We start from the raw sequence: 18909 nt of genomic DNA, 5'->3' as shown, positions 1-18909 counted from the left end.
CATAGCATACTGTAAACAACAAAATAGGCATACAGTGGAACCTTGATACACGAGTGACCCGACATACTTCACGGGCAGTGAACTCAGCTCACTTACATCAAACAGCAGTTAGGAATAGTGAATAAGGCTTCAAAAAATAGGCTTCAAGCTGTTTAAAGCCACTTCCAGTTAAGGTTTACTGTCAAACGAAACGTTAAACAAGGAGAATTACATCTTGTCGATTTAAAACAACACACATACTTTGCCTTTAATGCCTTGAGGCTAATGCTCATGCATAATGGCAAACGTAATAGATGGGCTAAAAACAAACAAACATTGATGTACTGTGTTAAAATGCTTCAATGAAAGGATATTCGAACACAAACAATGCAGCAAAAATTATATAGGGACAATCTAACAATACTCGCAGGCATATATTCTTTCTACACCGACAACTATTACTGCAAGCTTACTGGGTCACTTAGGCTATGTTCACACTGGAGGCAAATGCGACCTAGATCGTATTTTTTTGCTCAAATGCGACCTGTATCTGACTTTTGTTTATGTCAGTCTGAACGGCTCAATTCCAATTTTTTCATATGCGACCTGGGCCCCTTTCATATGTGGTCCTAGATCGGATACGTATCCGAATTTTTGCAATGTGACCGTCTGACAGCCAAGTTGCATATATCCGACCTCGACATCATCAAAAGTCCAATATGTGCTTTATTTATGCTTGAGGCATCCGCGAGGTCCGGGAAACGTCACGTACGTGAATCGGCAAAGTTGTTTTGAGTAACAGTTGTGACTTTATATTTGACATTAATTTAATTCCACTTGAAACATGAAGTATACAGATGACATTTGTGGTGGTGATATTAGTAATTTAGCAACGCAGACGGCTCATTTATTACGTGCGGCAATGACGTGACATTATTAGGGATAAAAAAAAAGGAGAGGTCTACGTGAGATGAGGCGCTCGAACAGGCTCGCCTCATTTTCACAAAATATTATTTCTACCTCCTCCTGCATCATTCCTCTGTAGATATAAGATGGTAAAAATATGAGCCCCACGAAGGACTTATTAAAGTCCGTGGCCCTGACATGCTGGACTATACGTATTTACTTCCGCAAAAACAGCGTTGTGAGTGACGTCGTAGCCTCTTCTGCGCATGCGGGTCACTTTGAGGACGCATTACGTCCAAACAGCACAGACAGAGGTTGCAATTAAAAGGTAATGTGAACGCTTACTCACCAAAAACATCGGAATTGAGCATTAAGACCTGCAGTGTGAACATAGCCTTAGAAAACTCAACTTTATTTGTTTATGACTGTGTTTTAACTGCTATTTATCATGATGAACAAACTGCCCATTTACTTATTTATTTTTAGATTGAATTAAACTTTACTTTACTCTTTAATTTTCCAGGTAAGGCAAATGAGAACAGATTTTCTTTTGCAATGTTCCTTACTAAAAACACGTTATGACTATTTTTTATTTTTTGAGGAAAGGGTTGAATAGATTAAAGGAATTTCCATGCATTTTTATGTAAAGGTGAGTTTTGAGTTATGAACATGGTCACACAATAAAATAAACTTGCATTGCAAGGCAAGAATGAAATTTTAAATGGTGTTGTATGCACCACAGCAAATTTGACACGATATAATCGGCATAGTGTTAAATGTGCACAAGGCTACAATAAAGGACCCATATAAATGGTTCCTAAGATGTTTAAAACCATTTATAGATGAAATGACACACAAATTGGCATGTTCAAGCTACTGCTCCACTTTTACTGCAGTATACAGTGGCTACTAGTCAAATCTCTAGTGCTGTTGCCAAGTTGCTTCTACCACTGATAAGTGTCAAAGGTAAGAGTTTAACAAAGTGCTAAACTGAGAAACATTAACAAATAAACACTGTCAAAGCCACCTTGTGTAGTGGTATGGTTAAAATAACACCCCTCCGACGGGGGTCAATCAAAAGTGAGCATTATCATTGTTGTGAAATGTATTAGTATATATTTTGATAGAACTCTTGTACTGAATCTCCTTTGTTTGCTCAAAGGTACCTAATCAATTACTATTGTTAGTTAGTTAGCACAATATAGCACATACAATGAATTACTGTACTTACAATCAGTGCATGCTCTCTACCCATTGTGATGACTGTTTGGTTGATGATCCTGAGCAAAGAATCCACAATGTCTTGGATATGCTGAAACGTTTCCCCCTGAGAACAGAGCCAGGCAAAAGGAAGACAAACACAGATGAGGATGAACAAGAAACAAGGAGCTCAGGTGCACGTAAAGACGCTCAACTGTGAAAATGCAGCCCAGCAATGTTTTCAAAGGTCAATTCAAAACAAACAAAAACACAGGATAGAATCTTCACCATGCAGAAAATGAGCCTCTGCCAAATGTAATTATTTTTTTGACTTTTTTGAATTGCAAGAGATTCTGACATGCAGATGAAGATGCATGTGTGTGTGTGTATGTTTATGTAAACCAAATGTATTCCCTTTTGATCCCTTTGGAGACACTTTAAAGATGAGGCCTATTCAAGGCTCTCTCTCATTCTACATTCCTGAAGTGTCATTCCCAAACCCTAAACTGAAATGCTATATAGTTATTGAAGTATTAAATTGGAAGAAAGAAAGAAAGATTGGGGCAAAGTTTGCATTTTCTTCCGGTACTGCTCCAGGCAATGCTAAAGATGCAACACCATTGCTTCAAGGAAAAATATGAGAAATACAAACAAACACTGGGAATATGCTATGAATAGTGCAGGTTTGTTGGCTGCTCAGTAATTTTACATGTGCAAAAATTTAGTAGTTCCACATGTGGGGAAGTTCATGGTTTCTGCTTAAGCATGTGTGTCTCTACTTGTATAAAAGCTTGTTATCATAATCTGTGCCTTTGCTCATCAGCCATGCCGAAAACCGTGAGGGAGGACCAAAAATAACCAAGCGCCAAGGTCCCAAAATAACAGATGTTATCTTACAAAGTTTAAAACAAAACATGACAAAAGAAACATGGAAATATGCCTTTATCTGAAAATGTTGCTCATAAATTCTACCCCTCTCACCCCCCCCAAACCACACACACAGATCAGGCTGTGAATTTTGCTCCTTCTATCAATGCATCTCTCTGCCTCTTTTTCTCTCTGTGGTTTGACAGAGCATCTTAATCACGCACCACCCAGAGAGGCAAACAGGAGAGGGGAGAAAACAAGAGGCGGGAGTGCAGAATAAGAGGTTTGGTTGCCACATCATTCCAATCACCTCTTTGCCTTTTTCTCCTGGTTGCCATGGTTATTATGCTAATAAACCAAAACTGAGAATAAGCGGGACAGAAAACCAATGAATGGAAACAAACAGCAATTTGGTGCTTTTAAAAACAAAAGCATGCAAGCAAAAAAAGCAATCAATCACAACATTGATGTGTTTTTATTTGATTGTATTACATCTAAAGATGTTTTAAACAACCGATTATCTCTTGTGAGTAATTGCTTCAAACAAGAGAGAGAACGATTGTTTATCGTGTCATCTTGTCCTTGTCTAACAGTCCAGAACTAATATACAGCTGGAGACAAATGCTTTATTAATTCCAACAAGGAACACCAAAGTAAACAGTCAAGAACAACAAACAATTATTTGCTTGGCTGATTATATTAATTGATATTTTTTCAACACTTATGGATCTTGATACCAGCATATACTAGGGAAAATACTGCCTTTACAATGATCATTCTCAGTGTTAATTAAAAATTGCTGGTGTGTATCAATTTAACAATATGTATTTCTTAATGAAGATTTTAGAACTGAGATACATCACACTTTGCTAAAAGCTGGCATCATCGTGGAAAAGATATTGCCACATGGGCTCAGGAACACTTCAGAAAACCATTGTGAGTTAAAACAGTTTGCTACATATTAGGATAACATTAACATTGGGTGTTACGTGTTTAAAATGTTGAATTGTAATTAATCGCATGACTTCAATAGTTAACTCATGATTAATCACAAATTTTATATCTGTTCTAAATGTGCAATAAAATATATTTTTCTAAGTTTTCATACTCATAAAAGTGGGGAAAAAAATGTTAAGCTAATAGAAATATGGCTGCAAAAAAAAATAAAAATAAAAAAAAGAGCAATGATGATGACATTACCGAATGAACAATACTGAGCTCTTTATAAATAAATAAAAATAAAATAAAAAAATATAAATAAAAAAAATATGGCTGCAACTATAATTCATAAAATTGAGTTTAAATAAATGTACTGTACTGTAAAACAAGAGTTTAGTGTTGATTTGTGTTGGTCATTTTTCTGCCACTAGATGATATAATTGTGTTTGTAAGACGTTGGTGAAAGCGCTGCATTTTCTTTTCATATTAAGAGCTATCTAACATGAAGCAACTTGTGAAATTCTGGAATTTTTTTTTAAATGGTAAAATACAACTTGACCCCAGTCTCCACAAATATATGCATTATTGTTAAATCTATTACTGTTCAATTTTGACGTGGACGTGTCTGTCATGGTTTGCTTGTGTCTCCCTTTGTCAATGTCTGGTCACATTTTATCATGTCCCCCTGTGCTTGTTAGCGCGGTCCCTGGTGTTACCCAATCAGCTCCCCAATCCACGTGTGTCTTGTCCAAGTGTCTCGTTACTATGTGTATTTAGTTCACTGCTTTCTTTCAGTCCTGGTCGAGTCATTGTCAATGTCACACCCATGCCATGTCGTCATCATTTCCTTGCTTAGCCGTGTTCCTGTTTGGTTTGTTGCTTTGACTTATGTTTTTGGACATTGTTGCTTTTGTTATTTTTGACAAGTACCTTGTTTGCCTTTTTCTGAATTAAATTCCCTTTTTGACTGCATCCTTGCCTGGCTGCTTTTGCTCCCTGCATTTGGGTCCTCAATCCCACGCCCCAACCTGACAGTGTCTGCTTTGTTGCGACTGGAATTCCCCCAGTACAGGCTTTCCACGTTAGGGAGTTCAAGGAACTTAGAATTAACTTAAAATTAATGCACTAAATTTGACACCCCTACTACATATACAAATGCAAGTTAAAATTGCACACAAAAGTACACAAGGGGAAAAGTCTGCTGTGGTCTGACGAGTCCACAGTTAAAAAATGTTTGGGGGGCTGGGGGGGGGGGCATTACATCCTCTGCCCAAAGTGAATGAGGACCATCGTTATAAGCGCAAAGTTCAAAAGCCAGCATCTATAATGTTGTGTGTGTGTGTGTGGGGGGGGGGGGGGGGGGGGGGTGCTAGTGCCCATAGCATGGATAACTTAAATGCTGAATGGTAAATACAGGTTTTGGTGCAACATATGCTGCCATCCAAACAACGTCCTTGCTTATTTCAGCAAAACAATGCCAAGCCACATTCAGCACATGTTACAACATTGGCTCTTTGTAGTAAAAGAGTGAGTACTGGCCTGCCTGCAGTCCAGGCCTTTCTCCTATCAAGTAACAATGGGAAAGAATTCCACCTTCAACAATTAGCATCCTCAGATCCCAAATGCTAATTGAGTGCCAAAAATATTGGATCTTATTAGATGGAACAAGAGTTCCTTCTCAAGTGGACAGAAAGAGTACATTGCACACGGCACTATGTATTTCATTTGACAAAAAAAAAACCTGAATGAAAGCCATGACTCATAGCTTTTATAGCCAAATATATTTGAGTATTTGTACACGTCGTGTCATTTTCACACTCTGCCATCCTCTGCTTTCACTTTACCCTGGAGCCGATGCAAATCCATCTCATCACCATTAATTACATGTCTTTTCTCCCCCTTCAGTGCATGTCTGCTTGTAATCTGCTGCTTCATTAGCGCATTGCACATGAGCAGAACTGGAAGGCAAAACCTTTCCTTCTAGAAAGACTTGACAAGTTGTCAAAAACTCACCGGAGCAATTAAAAAAGATACAACTTGGGTGGAAACTGGTGAGGTGTGTATTTTTGTTGCAGCAAAACACACCATTCTAATAATTCAGGGCATGCTGCACGGAGCGATAAGACGATTAAGGACAGAAAGGCCTTGGGCGCATTACTGTACTCTTTCGGGTGCACGTTTCAATGAAGAGCCTCTGAGTTATGAGGTTAAACTGAGCTAATGATGCTGATGAGCCAAGGCCAAGTAGCCCAATTGGTGGGCTAAACCACCTTTTCTCCTCATGTTTGTATAATGCTTACTTTAGTTTATTGGAGGCTTTTAGAGCACATTGAGTTGAAATAAGCCCAAATAATGGTGCACCCGTTGCACCTTGTCATTACAATAATATTTGTGTAATACTGCAGCTAACAGCGTTCTGCGGGTTGTGGGTGCTCAGTGACTTACAAAGTTGATAGAACAACCCTCTACAAAATCAGTTGTGAGTTTTGTGTGGACCTGATAGCTGACTAAATAATACACTTTTCTATTCTTTTATTGCACATACTGATGATCAGTGATCACCAAATCATGTTAGAGCTGGATTCCCACGTCAAATCAAAGTCAGGAAATGCCAGATTACTGTCCTGGCCAATTATCATGTGGTGTGGGGTGTGTTAAAAGTTATTTTCTTGCCCAGTCTGTTGAGAGAATGGTCAGGATAGACAATGATGTCAAATTTAAAAACAGTTCAAATATGCGTTACTATTGCTTTCACTACTCACAAAATATGAATATTTGGATCCCAAGTGAAATTTACAGATCAACCTGATTAGGTATGTAACGAAAACGGCAATATTATGATATTAAAATTGCCACAATATTGTCGTCAACGTGTGACGATATTAAAAGCAGCACATATGTACTCCATTTGTGCAGTTCTAGCACCATCTGGTGGTGAGTTTATTAATGCAGTTCCATTTTGATTAGTAATGTTTTGGCCACTGCGGTGGTTATCACTCATAAATCTAAATATTTTTCAACATTTTCGTAAAAAAACATGACTTGAAAACAACAACATTGTGAATTATACCATGATAGTGTGCGCCGCAGAGCCAATAGGAGCACATGACAATGACTAGGCGAAGCCTATTTCCCCGTCACTGCTGTTTTGTACAAAAACACAATGTTGTAATTCTTTTCAAATATGAACTTTTTTATTGAGGGTTTTTATTCAGTATCGTGATCTTTTTTAGATTGCCAACCATATAGTATATAATATACAATATTGTGATAACTATCACATCGTGAGGTTTATATCGCAATATTCATCGTATCGTGATGTATGGATATTGTTACATCCCTCATCCTGACATGGACAATAACATTTACAGATGAATTGAATCTGTGAATTGCTCTAAAATTTCGAATGCAGATGTCCAAATGTTCCGTTTTCTGCTTTTTGCAAAAAATGCTGTTTTCTAACAAGTGTTTTTCATTATTATTAAATGTCCAAAAACATCCACTTCTATGCCTTTCAGTTACTCTTCCAATCTCTCATTATCACTGTTGCAACCTGCTGATGACACCGTGAAAGCTGAACCTAAGCGGCTACTTCCCTCTGAAAACTGATCAGTTGTTTGGTGTGGTTGTGGTCTCATGATGTCAAAATGAGAGCAGCATAATGAAGAAGAACGTTTAAATGCAAAAATATATATACAGTATTGGTCAATTCATGGTTCAAACATTTGTAGTGAATTTTGCTTCCCGTTAAAGAATAGCAAGTTGTGCAAAAAGTACTTATTTAACAGTTGGGCATTGAGAGTTGCATTTTTGATTTATATTGTAATTTTAATAATTATATTATATTATATTATAGCTAATATTTTGTAAGTAGATATGATTGCAAGTCCTGATGTGTGTGGTCAATATTGAGTTCGGCAAAGCCACAGACTTTGCTTTGGAGCAAAAGACTCACAATTGTATGTGGAGACATCATTATGTGTGTTGTTTGCTGTGTTGGTACAGAAAACACCTCATCACGTGTGCAGTTTCTGACATTGCAAAGATGTTGAAAATCATGATGTGTGTCAAGCTTCATAAACTGTTTCCATCACAAAATAATGACTTATGAATAATTGTCATTTTCTTTGTGAAGACATCATTTTGAGTTTACCTAATGCTGTACATCTGAGTCTGCAGTATTTGTCTCACCACATTGTCTTTGCTCACGACCTCCAGAATGTCGTTGAGCAACTCCAGACTTTTTCTCCTCTCATCATGAGGCCCGTCCACCATGGTGGCCAAAGCACTGCTCAGCTCTCGCAGCATCATTGGCAACAACACGTCTCGACATTCTGGGAGACAACACATCAATAACTGAAATGGTTCATCTACTAAGTTTAGACAAACATATGAAGTACAGAATAGGAAGGATCATTAAGACTTTTCAGAATGTTCTTTTCAGGATAAATAATGCTTCAAAATGCAGAAACTGACACAGATAGCAGCGAGACCAATGAGAAATGATGCCACCACTCTGAAAAAGAAATTTAACCCTCACCCGCAAATGTATAATGGAGTGATATCAATCAAATGTCTATTACGGTTGCATGCATGTCTGCTGCTGTCAGACACACACCCAACACATCAATCACGATAATGTTGCTGCCTTCCCCTTCGCTCTGATTAATCCAAATCTTGAGTTTGTTCATTTGTTACCTTGCCCTCCCAACACACTTCATCATGACAATTAAATTCATTAAAAAGTGAGGAAGCGTCTAATTACAGACCCCATTGACGCTTTAAAAAAATGCATCAATATCGTTTGTCTGATATTTGCAAATGTGTGAGCCAAGACAGATTATCATGAATTGATTTTAAAATATTCAAGTTTTACACTCACTGTCCATTATTCAAGGCATAAAAGCATCATTTGTCAAGTTTAGGCTATGAGATGAAAAGCATGGGTTTGGAATTGGCAGGACATTTACTCTACTTACTTTAAAAGGACTTGAGCTAATTTTTCTTCTTACAATTTACACCAGCTGCTGAGCCACTCTACACCCTGTGTATGCAAATGAACACAGTGTCTGATTTGGAGATGGTCCAAAGAAATGCTGCCAAATCACTAATAAACAGCATTCGAAGCTTTATGGCAGTTAAGTTAGAAATGAGATGGAAGCAGATCTAGCCAATTAAAGGATTAACTTGAACATTGAACACCTTTGTTGTTTTAATCCGTTTTGTGAGGGGTCATAAATTAAACTTTATACAAATATCCCATGATACTGCTAGGGTCGACTGTTAGCATGATGGCGATCCAATTGGAAAAATAAGTGTTATCTTCCCGAGTTTGATTATTGAAACAAAACACTTTGACTACACATTATTTCAAACATATGTTGCCACAAAATGTTCAGAGAATAGCAGTTTTTATGAGGCCAATGAAAGCCATACTTCTCCAGTAAGCTCTCCATAATTATGGCAATTTACGCTTTATGGACAATTATATATATGTTTCATGATATAATAATAAGAAAGGAAGTCTTATTAGTAATTCATTATAATAAATCCAGTAATAGAATTAAGCTCAAAATATGCAGTCAACAAGCGCAATGCCTTTACACAATGAAACCACCACCATTTCAGGTCACCATTTCCTCACAGGTCATTAATAAAGGGAAACAAAAATACCACTCTACAATAGTTGAAAACGCAACATTGTTTCATGAAAGTCATTCACAGAAAAATTAACATATTTGTCATTAATCACTCAAAAATATAACTCTACTAATTACAGTGATATTACAATAAAAAATATGAATTAATCCAAAATCCTCAGCTGCCGTCAACATACTTAACATTAATTGATCTCATTCTTTTCATCCTAATCTCTGCTCTCTACAACATCGAGCCACCCACACAGACCCTTTCATCCTCTGCTTGTAGACGCAGGTATAGAAACTAGATACACCCATTAAAAGCTCATCTGGGCTAATGCTTGTTAGGTTCATTATTAACGGAGCAGAGACTGCTTGCCTCCCACCCCTTGGGAGTAAAGAATGTGCGTCACAAGATGCCCTCAATGCCTTCTAGCAACAATCGAATCCAACATTAAGAAGAGGAGGAAGGTAATAACTAAGTGAGAATTAAATACACTAACAAATTGACTGTAAAATTTACAAGAAATAACTGGCAAAAAGTTGCCAGCTAATTATTGTAAAATATCAGTACATTACTGTATATAAATTATAGTTACTTATTGTATTTACATTAACAGCAATTCACTTTAATCGAGTTTACAACCGTTTCTTGTATTCTACGTAATTGAAGTTGCCAGTAAATTCCTGTAAATACACAAATACTGTATGTGGTTGTAAAATCCATCCATCCATTTTCTTTAGCGCTTATTCCTCAAAAGGGTATAAAAACCGTGAGAAACAAACAAAATAGTTTTAAAAATAGTTTTAATTATTTATTTATTTTTTAATCTGTGAAAATACAAATTCATGGATACTGAATATACTGTGAATATGCATCGACAGGAGTTTTAAGTTGTAATATAACCCTTTAGTTGCGCTTACACAGGGTCTTACTGTATACTGCCCTATACTACAACATGAGTCTGCCTAATAACTTTTTATGCATTTGAAATGATGTGCAGGACAAACATAGTAACTATGTCAAAAAAATTTGAGTGAGTAGTTTTTTTTTTGTTTGTTTGTTTTTTAAGTACAAAATGAGTTCTTGCACTTTATGGTGGTTTCTTGTTCAGTAGTTCTGTGCCATCCTCGAATGGTATTTTTTTATGCATTTGATAGAACCCTTTGCACTGGTTAAAAAAATACATAACATGGTTATTTTGTTGTTTGCTTCATACCTGTTGTGTTAGGATAATTATTATTTTATACATTCTGTGAATAATGCATTATCAAAGATGAAGTATATCAAGAGCATGTATTTAAGTCTTTGATCAGACTACCATGCATGTTTTTGAAAATACCCATGTAAACATGGGCAGAACTTGCAAACTGCACTCAGAATGGCACGAGAAATGAGTCCAACCCATAGATAAATAGTTTTCCTGTATGTATTTTTCAACATGTCATTATGTTGCGTAATAATGCAGCTCACCCTTGACTAATTGCTAGCCCATGGCAATGAATTACATGCATCTAAAAAATGATTCCATGTTAATTGATCCGATCCGATGCCACAATGTACAGCCAATTGGAGGTGTTATTCAAGAACAGGACTAAGCTATGAATCATATTCAAAGATGGTGAACACTAGCTGACCAATAGCAACCACAGTAGAATAATAAAAAGAGCATGGATTATAATTTGATGGGATAAAAATGAAGGTAGTGATGCTGAAAGAGAGGCAGATTTTTTTAGTGTGTCCACTCCATTCTTTCTAATCAATAAAAGTAGAGGACAGAGCTAGTTTATTATTGGAGAAGAGACCCCTGCTACATTATATTAATCTGTCAAAAAAAATTGAAATAAATCATCTTTTTTTTTTTTCTGATGGAGATAACAAAGCCTTGTGTGCCACTGCAGCACTGTTTCTGCAAGCGTGACAATTAACCCGTCTGCCTTCTGGTGGAGAGCAAGATGCTTCATTAATCAACTCACATGAGAATTTGGGAAATCCAGTCCTGTTCATCATTCAGCTAAATAAACTCAGGTTATATTTCCTAAATGAGAGAACCAGGTGAGGTGTGGGTTCAAGATGACAGGATTTGCTTGCAATTAGACGCCACAGAAGCTTTTTTTTTTTTTTTTGAGTCAGGAAGCTCACACAATCAAGACTGAAAGCATAAATAAAATAAAATTAAAATAAAGTGTTAAAGTGCTGGAGGACATTTGCAAAAGTGCTCACGCTCTAGATATATTAATGCACATCAGAAGTGTGTGAGGAACATGGTGTTTCTGAAAGGGTTTGACACTGCTGGTTTTGTTGCAACAGTCCATTTTAAGTGTTACTTGTGTTTCTTTTTGTGAGATCTGACTCTGACTAATGACTCTGTCAGTCAGCATACAAAAAGTTGAATCTGACGAGAGTTTTGAAAAGGAGCGTAGCAGTTCGTCCAATCACAAGTTGACAAGGAATTGTTCTTCCCATTACATTGCCGATGTTCCCATCAAAGGGCGACATCTCACAACTGCAAGTATTGGATGACATAGTCCATCTTTGACAGAACTCTCCAATGTTTTCGAGTTTGTGAGTCATTGATAATGTAGTGGTTCACATAGCCTGCCTGCTGCTGGCGTGGCATCGATTCCTGCTCAATATGCTCGACACAATCTGATGCAAGGAAAAGAAAAACTATGGATGGATAATGGATGGATTTTTATGAAAGTTCCCTTCACAATGCAACAAGAGTAGTTTGCCTTAGGCTATTTTTACTTTTCACTGCAGGTCTAAGCGTCTAATTCAGATTCAGGCTGTCTCTATATCTACGTTAAAGGTACACATGGTTTAAAAAGAATCCGCTTATATTTACTGAGCACCTGAAGTAACCTCCCTTAAACCCCACAAATTGATTAATCGAGTTTAACGTTTTGATTTCAAAGGGGAATTCAACCGAAAAAAATCTTGAAAATAATATGTTATATGTGACCTCAATAGTCTATACATGACATTCTGATCAATATTACATTTGTGGAATATGAGTTATGCAGCAAAATCCAGCCATTTTTATCCACCTCAGGGGGCGGCCATTTTGCTACTTGTGTCGACTAAAAATGACATTAATGTTGCTCAGATCTCAGATAACAACACAATCACAGCTCAGCTTTAGAAAATAGGTGAGCTGTGATTGGTCGTTGCCTGAGTCCTGAGCAACTGTGATGTCATCTTCATTCGACAGCAAGTGGCAAAATGGCTGCCTTCTGATAAATATCGTATTTAGACTAGTGGTGCTGCATAGCAGTAATTATTGTCCCAAACATTTGGAGGGTTGATTTCCCCTTTAAGGTCTTCAGCATCTTGCCTGACACAATCAAGGATGTTAATACAGTGTGTGCTGCTGCACACAAAATATCACTCTCTCTCATTGGCTTGCTGGAGCTGCACTGTGCCCCTAGGGACTTTTAGTAGGGTATGAACAGCATCTACACTGGTGAGCACATTCAAGGTCACATTGTTCAAGCGGCCATTTTGAAGTGATTGCTCTTTCAAGTGGAGTGCCGCTCCAGCTGACCCTATACTGTACACTGGCAACCCTCAAATCGTGCCTCTTCAAATAAAGCCTTATTATTGCGCCAACCCACTCAGAATGACTTTCTACTGGCATCAACTTTATTCCATTTTCTTACACTTTTCCTTTTTGTTGGTCTTTATGTTGTCTTGTATATTTAGTAGTTTCTTTCACTCACCAACCACAAGATAATTCACATTACAACTGCCAAAAATCTCTAACATTTCACCCCTCTCAAGCAGTTGAGCAAGGTATCCACTAAAAACTTCCTCACAGAGACCTCAAAAAGTCAGAGTTGGCACCAAGATATCAGGTAAAAGGACAGTGAGCACGGGACCCCCCAGGGTTCTGTGCTCAGCCCTCTCCTGTACACACATGACTGCATTTCCTTTCACCGGTGTTGAAGAGGCAGGAAAAGAGATGGCTCAGCTGCTGTCTTAGTGCCATGGAAAGAAACTTCTTTCTTTCTTTTTTTTATGCTGAAAAGACTACGGTAATCATTATCGACCCAAGACAGTGGAACTCAGACAAAAGTAAAAACCTTCAAACTCCTTGGTACTTCTCCATTAGTGATGACCTTACATGGACCCACGGAGGCATTAATTCTTGGTGAGGTGAGATGATTCGAAATACCCCCAAACCTCTCAGCAAAAATTGAGAGCATCCAGCAAAGGAAGGCTTTCCAAGCATGTCATTAAAACTGCAAAGCACCACTACATCACATTTATGATAGTCACCGCACAAAGATGGCACAGAGCATTATCAGAAGTTGGAGAGACCACAACACACACTTTTCACAGCTCTTCCATCTGGCAGATGCTACAGGGCCGTCACAGGCAGAAAAACAAGACAGCTTCTTCCCACAGGCTATCTCTTCAATCAAGGACATATAATCTAGAGCTGTCAGCATTGAATGGCAATATGATACAAATGTATAACATTATATATAACTATTCAATTGTTTTTACATTGCCTCCCAGACCCACTTACTTTTCATATGATTATATATATATATATATATATATATATATATATATATATATATATATATATATATATATATATATATATATATATATATATATTCTTTCAAGATTACAGGATTAGCTGCAACCACTGTGGGTCTACATTGCTTTCTCATTCCCTATTCATTCTTCTTTTTTTTTTTACTCTACATTTGTTTCTACACCTTGTCTCTTGTTCCAACATAAACCTTTATGTTCTCTGAACCATTTTCAGACAACACCTCTCCTGCGGTTGTGGACATCCTGCTAACATTATTTGTCAGGTTTAACAGACCCAAACCACAGTCGACTCTACACGAGAGACCCTGTGAAAACTTTTACAAGTTTTGCCTTTGGTGCACCAATACATTAATAAATGTTGCCATGCTACAGATTACAGATTTAGGCACAACAGTGTAGAGTGGTGCAGTTATACAATCAGAAAATCATACATGAAGAGAAAAAGCACAACTAATATTTGTTTTAAGTTGACGCTAATATAACAAAAGTGGAATGGGATTTGAATATATATTGTTGATATTTTTTCAGTACAGATCAGAGGATTCCCCAACAAACAGGCAGGTTTCAAGTAAAGACATATTTTTGGAGGGACTAGCAGGGGGGGGGGGAGGTTTAAACAAAAGCAGTTATTTATCTTTAAAGAACTGCTACAAATATTACAAGTGCCGTTGCTTCTTGGTGCATGTTGTGATGAATCGTTAGCACAGAGTTGTCCATGTCTTGTTGGACATAACGTTTTGGAGACAAATACTTCACTTCACATATTTAACAGTTTTGGTCAAACTGGGTGTGGTTTGCTTCAAGAATCAACAAAGAGTGCGATACAAATAAGGAGTCTGTTCCACCACCGATCTCTAAACAAGTCCTCCGAAGGAAGACAGTTCACATGATCACGTGATCTGACAAAAACAAGAAAGAAGAACTTTGAAGAACCGGATATGTTGCGGCGATATTTCCGGCTGCCTCCTTGTTCCTCAGTCAGGACACTTCTTTGATTGGATACATTCTGTTCCACATCACAACTCATACAGTGATGATTTGAGAGTAGAAGAATCGCCATCTTTATTTATCATGCACGTATTGGATGGTTTTGAACATCCCCACAGTAGCGGGAGATCTTAACCACTTGGCCTTGGCTGCCTACATACGGTAGTCAGCCCGCACAGAAAAACCTTACTCAACTATTAACTCTTTGACCGCCATAAACGTTATAAAACGTTTAGCATAAACCTACGGAAGGGCGCCGAGGACGTTAAAAGACGTTCACTATGTTTTTTGGGGATTTTTTTGGAAATGGGTGGAGGAAAGCCTTGGGCAGCTGTGCTGAAAGTATCAAGCAGATCTGGTTAGTATAATGACTCGTTTTGGCCCCTAGATGGCAGCGATGACTCTCTTTGCACAAGGTTGGATGGGCCGCCCACCGTGGGCGTCAGTAGAAGACGTGAGGCGGAGCTAGAGTGTTGAGGAGACAATGGCTGATGAAGCCACAATGGCTGATCAAGCAACCGGTTGCAAGCAGCTCACGCTTGAGCATTTTTTTCAAAGACGGAAAGCATCGATCAATACTAAAAAGCGCATTGATGTAGACGATGATGATGACTCTGAGCTTGACGCCAAAGTTGGAAGCCTTGACGCGACCGTTATGATCACGTAGTAAGCCTCACCGGCTAAGCGCGGCTAGCGCTGCTAACGCCGGAAAACGCGCACAATAACCGACCGGGTACTTCTACACAATCGGACATTCGAGAGTTGTCGAAAAGCATCGACCAATGCATTGATGATGATGGTGAATCCCGAGGTTGACGCCACAGTTGGACGCCACAGTTGGACGCGGCCTTTATTCTCACGTCATAAAGCATCACCGGCTAGCTCTGCTAACGCCGGAGCTGCACATGCGGACATTTTGTCGGACAATGAAGAGTACCCCGAGTCCAATGCATATTCATCAGAGGAGCGGGTACAGTCTAATCACGGAGAAGACACTGTTTCTGGACTACGATGCCACCATGAATGGAGTGGATAAGATGGATCAGAACATCTCTTACAACCCGGTATAGTAACTGAAGGACATGAGGAAGCCAGACGTAACACCACCGTAACGTAACCGTAGCATGATCCTGATATTAGACTTGATGGCAACACACACTGCAGTATATACTTGCTATTCCCCGGAAAAAACGGCCTGCAAGAAAGTGGAGCACGCGAAGAGGCAATCTGTTGTGCAAATGCTGTTGCGTCTCCTTGCACGCAGGAGAGTGTTACACAAAGAAAAACTGTCGTTGAAACATCCACATATTTGTAAATAGCACCACAGTTGCACACATTTGTAAATAGTTTGCCAAATTGTTGTCAAATTGTTACACTGTTGAATGTAAACGTATCAAAAAACACTTTTTCATTCTTGGTGGTAGTGTTTTATAGAAGTAAAGCACTATTTAGGTGTTTGTGGCATCATTCATGGACAAAAAGAAGTGTAAAATTCACTATGAATGCATGAAATAATATCGTTTCACTAAAAGCTTGATTCCTCCGTATTTGAGTCCAAAACAAGCGAAATCGGGTGAAACTAACCATTTTCTATTGTTGATTACTAAAGAACGGAATAAGGTAGAAACAAACTTTTTTTTTCTGGTGAAAGATGAAAGTTGAATCTTTCATTTGGTAGTATGTGTGTTTCCATAGTCCAAACAGAACATTTTCTGTGGACCTTGAAAGATCAGTCAAAATGCTTAAATCGGCTGGCACTGACGGCATCCCTTTTCTGAAAACGTCTGGCAGTCAAAGAGTTAACAATGACATAAATGTGTAAGTGTCTTTTTCTTCATCTGCTGTGGATGTCATGTCTTTGTTATGGCAACAGAGGTTACAAAGAAACACAAACAAGCAAGTAGATCTCTCAAGGAGCATGAGCGTTTAGTGCAGACCCATCTCACTGTATGCTGATGATTAAATGTCTTTCTCTGCAAAGTTTCCATCCGTCTCTGTCAGGGTGGGTGTTCCGCCCTAATATTTCATCTGGCTTGGCAATCCACTCTCACTTTATTTAAGCAGCACCTACACTATAAACTTTTTGGTTTATCGTTTTGGATTTCTTCTTTGTTTTGTCACCGTAGAATCCAGTATGTGTAAACACAAAATGATTTAATGGCACTGTATGGTCACAGAATAAGCACAAAGCTGGCTTGCAGTGTGTGAATAAATGTTCTTCAGAGATATGGGCATTTGTGGGATAGGATCTATATAGTATATTACTTTTTTCTTAATTAGAATTCAGATGTTGATATCTTACAGAGAGCAAATGCCAGACAGACAATTATTTTTAATGTTACTGGAAGAAGAAGAACGTTTGTATGATTTATTGCGGTCACGGACACATGGTTCAAGTGCATTTGAATCCGCGTTTGCTAGTCAAACTGTGTGGGCAGAAGTTGAGGCACAAAGGGGCTCTTACTTAATCACAGACGTGTTTGGGGAATTACATAAATTCAAGCTATCAGAGTGTGTCTGAAAGTAACTTGTGTATAAGCGAACACATTAGTTTGTATTTGCCCCGAGTGGAGCTGAGGGAGAGATGGCGGATTGATGCACTTATTGCGGCAGTGCACTGCAACAAGGATTGCATACAGAAAGCTGGCATTAGTCTCACGTCATCTGCCAGCCGAATGCTGTCTGGCAGAACGAGCAGCATTTACACTCGCATTTATTTCAGCCGGGGGGGCTGCTATGTGTCTCTCAACCATGTCACCGCCTAATCCTCTCAGCCATTAACATCCTCATTTGACTGTGTACACCACAGCACATTCCCTCACCAGCAGCTGCATAAGCTAATAAGATGCAAAACTAGAAGCACATCAAAACTCTTCTTTTACTTAAAAAATGTCAAAGTGGACTACATTGTCTGATGACCATGTATGAATAAGTGTGACCGGACATGTTTTTTTGCCATGTAATGTATATGTCAATCACACAGTTGTCATAGCGATTCATACGATGAATCAATTAAATGGTTCAACTGTTAAATTCCTTCCCAATTCACATCTAACTGGTAGCAGACATATTTTCGTCCTACAGGAACTAGAACTACTTGCTGCTTCTGTGTCAAAGAATTAGAGAAGTTGGAGACGAATTAGGGGAAATGCAGTTCTCTGTTGTGGTTCTACTTTTCTGCTGGCATGTTTCCAATGCGGGACCGGCGCAACGTAAACTACAGAGCTAGCTTCTAATGGCTTCTGGAACCGAGCAAAAAAAATGATGAGTGCATTGCGTTGTTTAGTGCTGTTGCACTGTCAACCAAGATAGCATTTACCATTAGCTAAAGTAATAAAAGTCTAAAAAAAAAAGGATTTGGCACATGATACTCTGTGGTGTGCCTCCCATTGAAGCATCAAAACAGCAGGTCTGTGCCATTAATCTCAGCAACAGAAAAGTAAAGCATAAATGGTCACAGTCGTTTTAGCTAGTTAAAGAAGGAAATAAGACATCAGTCATCAAAAGAAATGCTCGCTGGTGGGCAAGTATTATTTACAAGTTATGATCGTATGCTAGCTTTGGTGTGCCATTCCATGCAGTTTTAATCATGTAGCATTTTATTTTCGATCGACACTTCACACATTCAACTTTTGACAATATAAATGATGGGTAAAATCATTACTCAAGACATTTACACTTTTTTTGAGTATTTTTTAAGCTGTTTTCATTGCTTGAGCCTAAAAGGTAAGAGAATAGAGTCAAAGGGTTAGTGCATATGGTAGCTAGCTAACAAACCCATGGACAAACATGGACTGTTAGGAAAAGTTATTTCTGACATTT

The 18909-nt window shown here is 38.3% G+C and overlaps 1 protein-coding gene across 1 annotated transcript in view; it reads right to left on the bottom strand.

The window, feature by feature from the left end:
* The window catches only part of dock2 (dedicator of cytokinesis 2), a 106484-nt gene that overhangs the window by 49067 nt on the left and 38508 nt on the right, over window positions 1–18909 (bottom strand). The window contains exons 25-26 of the mRNA XM_086084226.1: window positions 8083–8225; window positions 2117–2212 (exon numbers count right to left, since the gene is read on the bottom strand). Of these exons, the coding sequence (XP_085940352.1) occupies window positions 2117–2212; window positions 8083–8225 (239 nt within the window). The remainder of the gene's footprint in view (window positions 1–2116; window positions 2213–8082; window positions 8226–18909) is intronic.

Source organism: Leptonotus elevatus, chromosome 9 (assembly GCF_054856555.1).
Source record: "Leptonotus elevatus isolate MCC_2025b chromosome 9, RoL_Lele_1.0, whole genome shotgun sequence".
Taxonomy (NCBI): Eukaryota; Metazoa; Chordata; class Actinopteri; order Syngnathiformes; family Syngnathidae; genus Leptonotus; species Leptonotus elevatus.
Note: the sequence above shows the minus strand (reverse complement) of the source record. Positions and strands in the feature narration are given on the sequence as shown.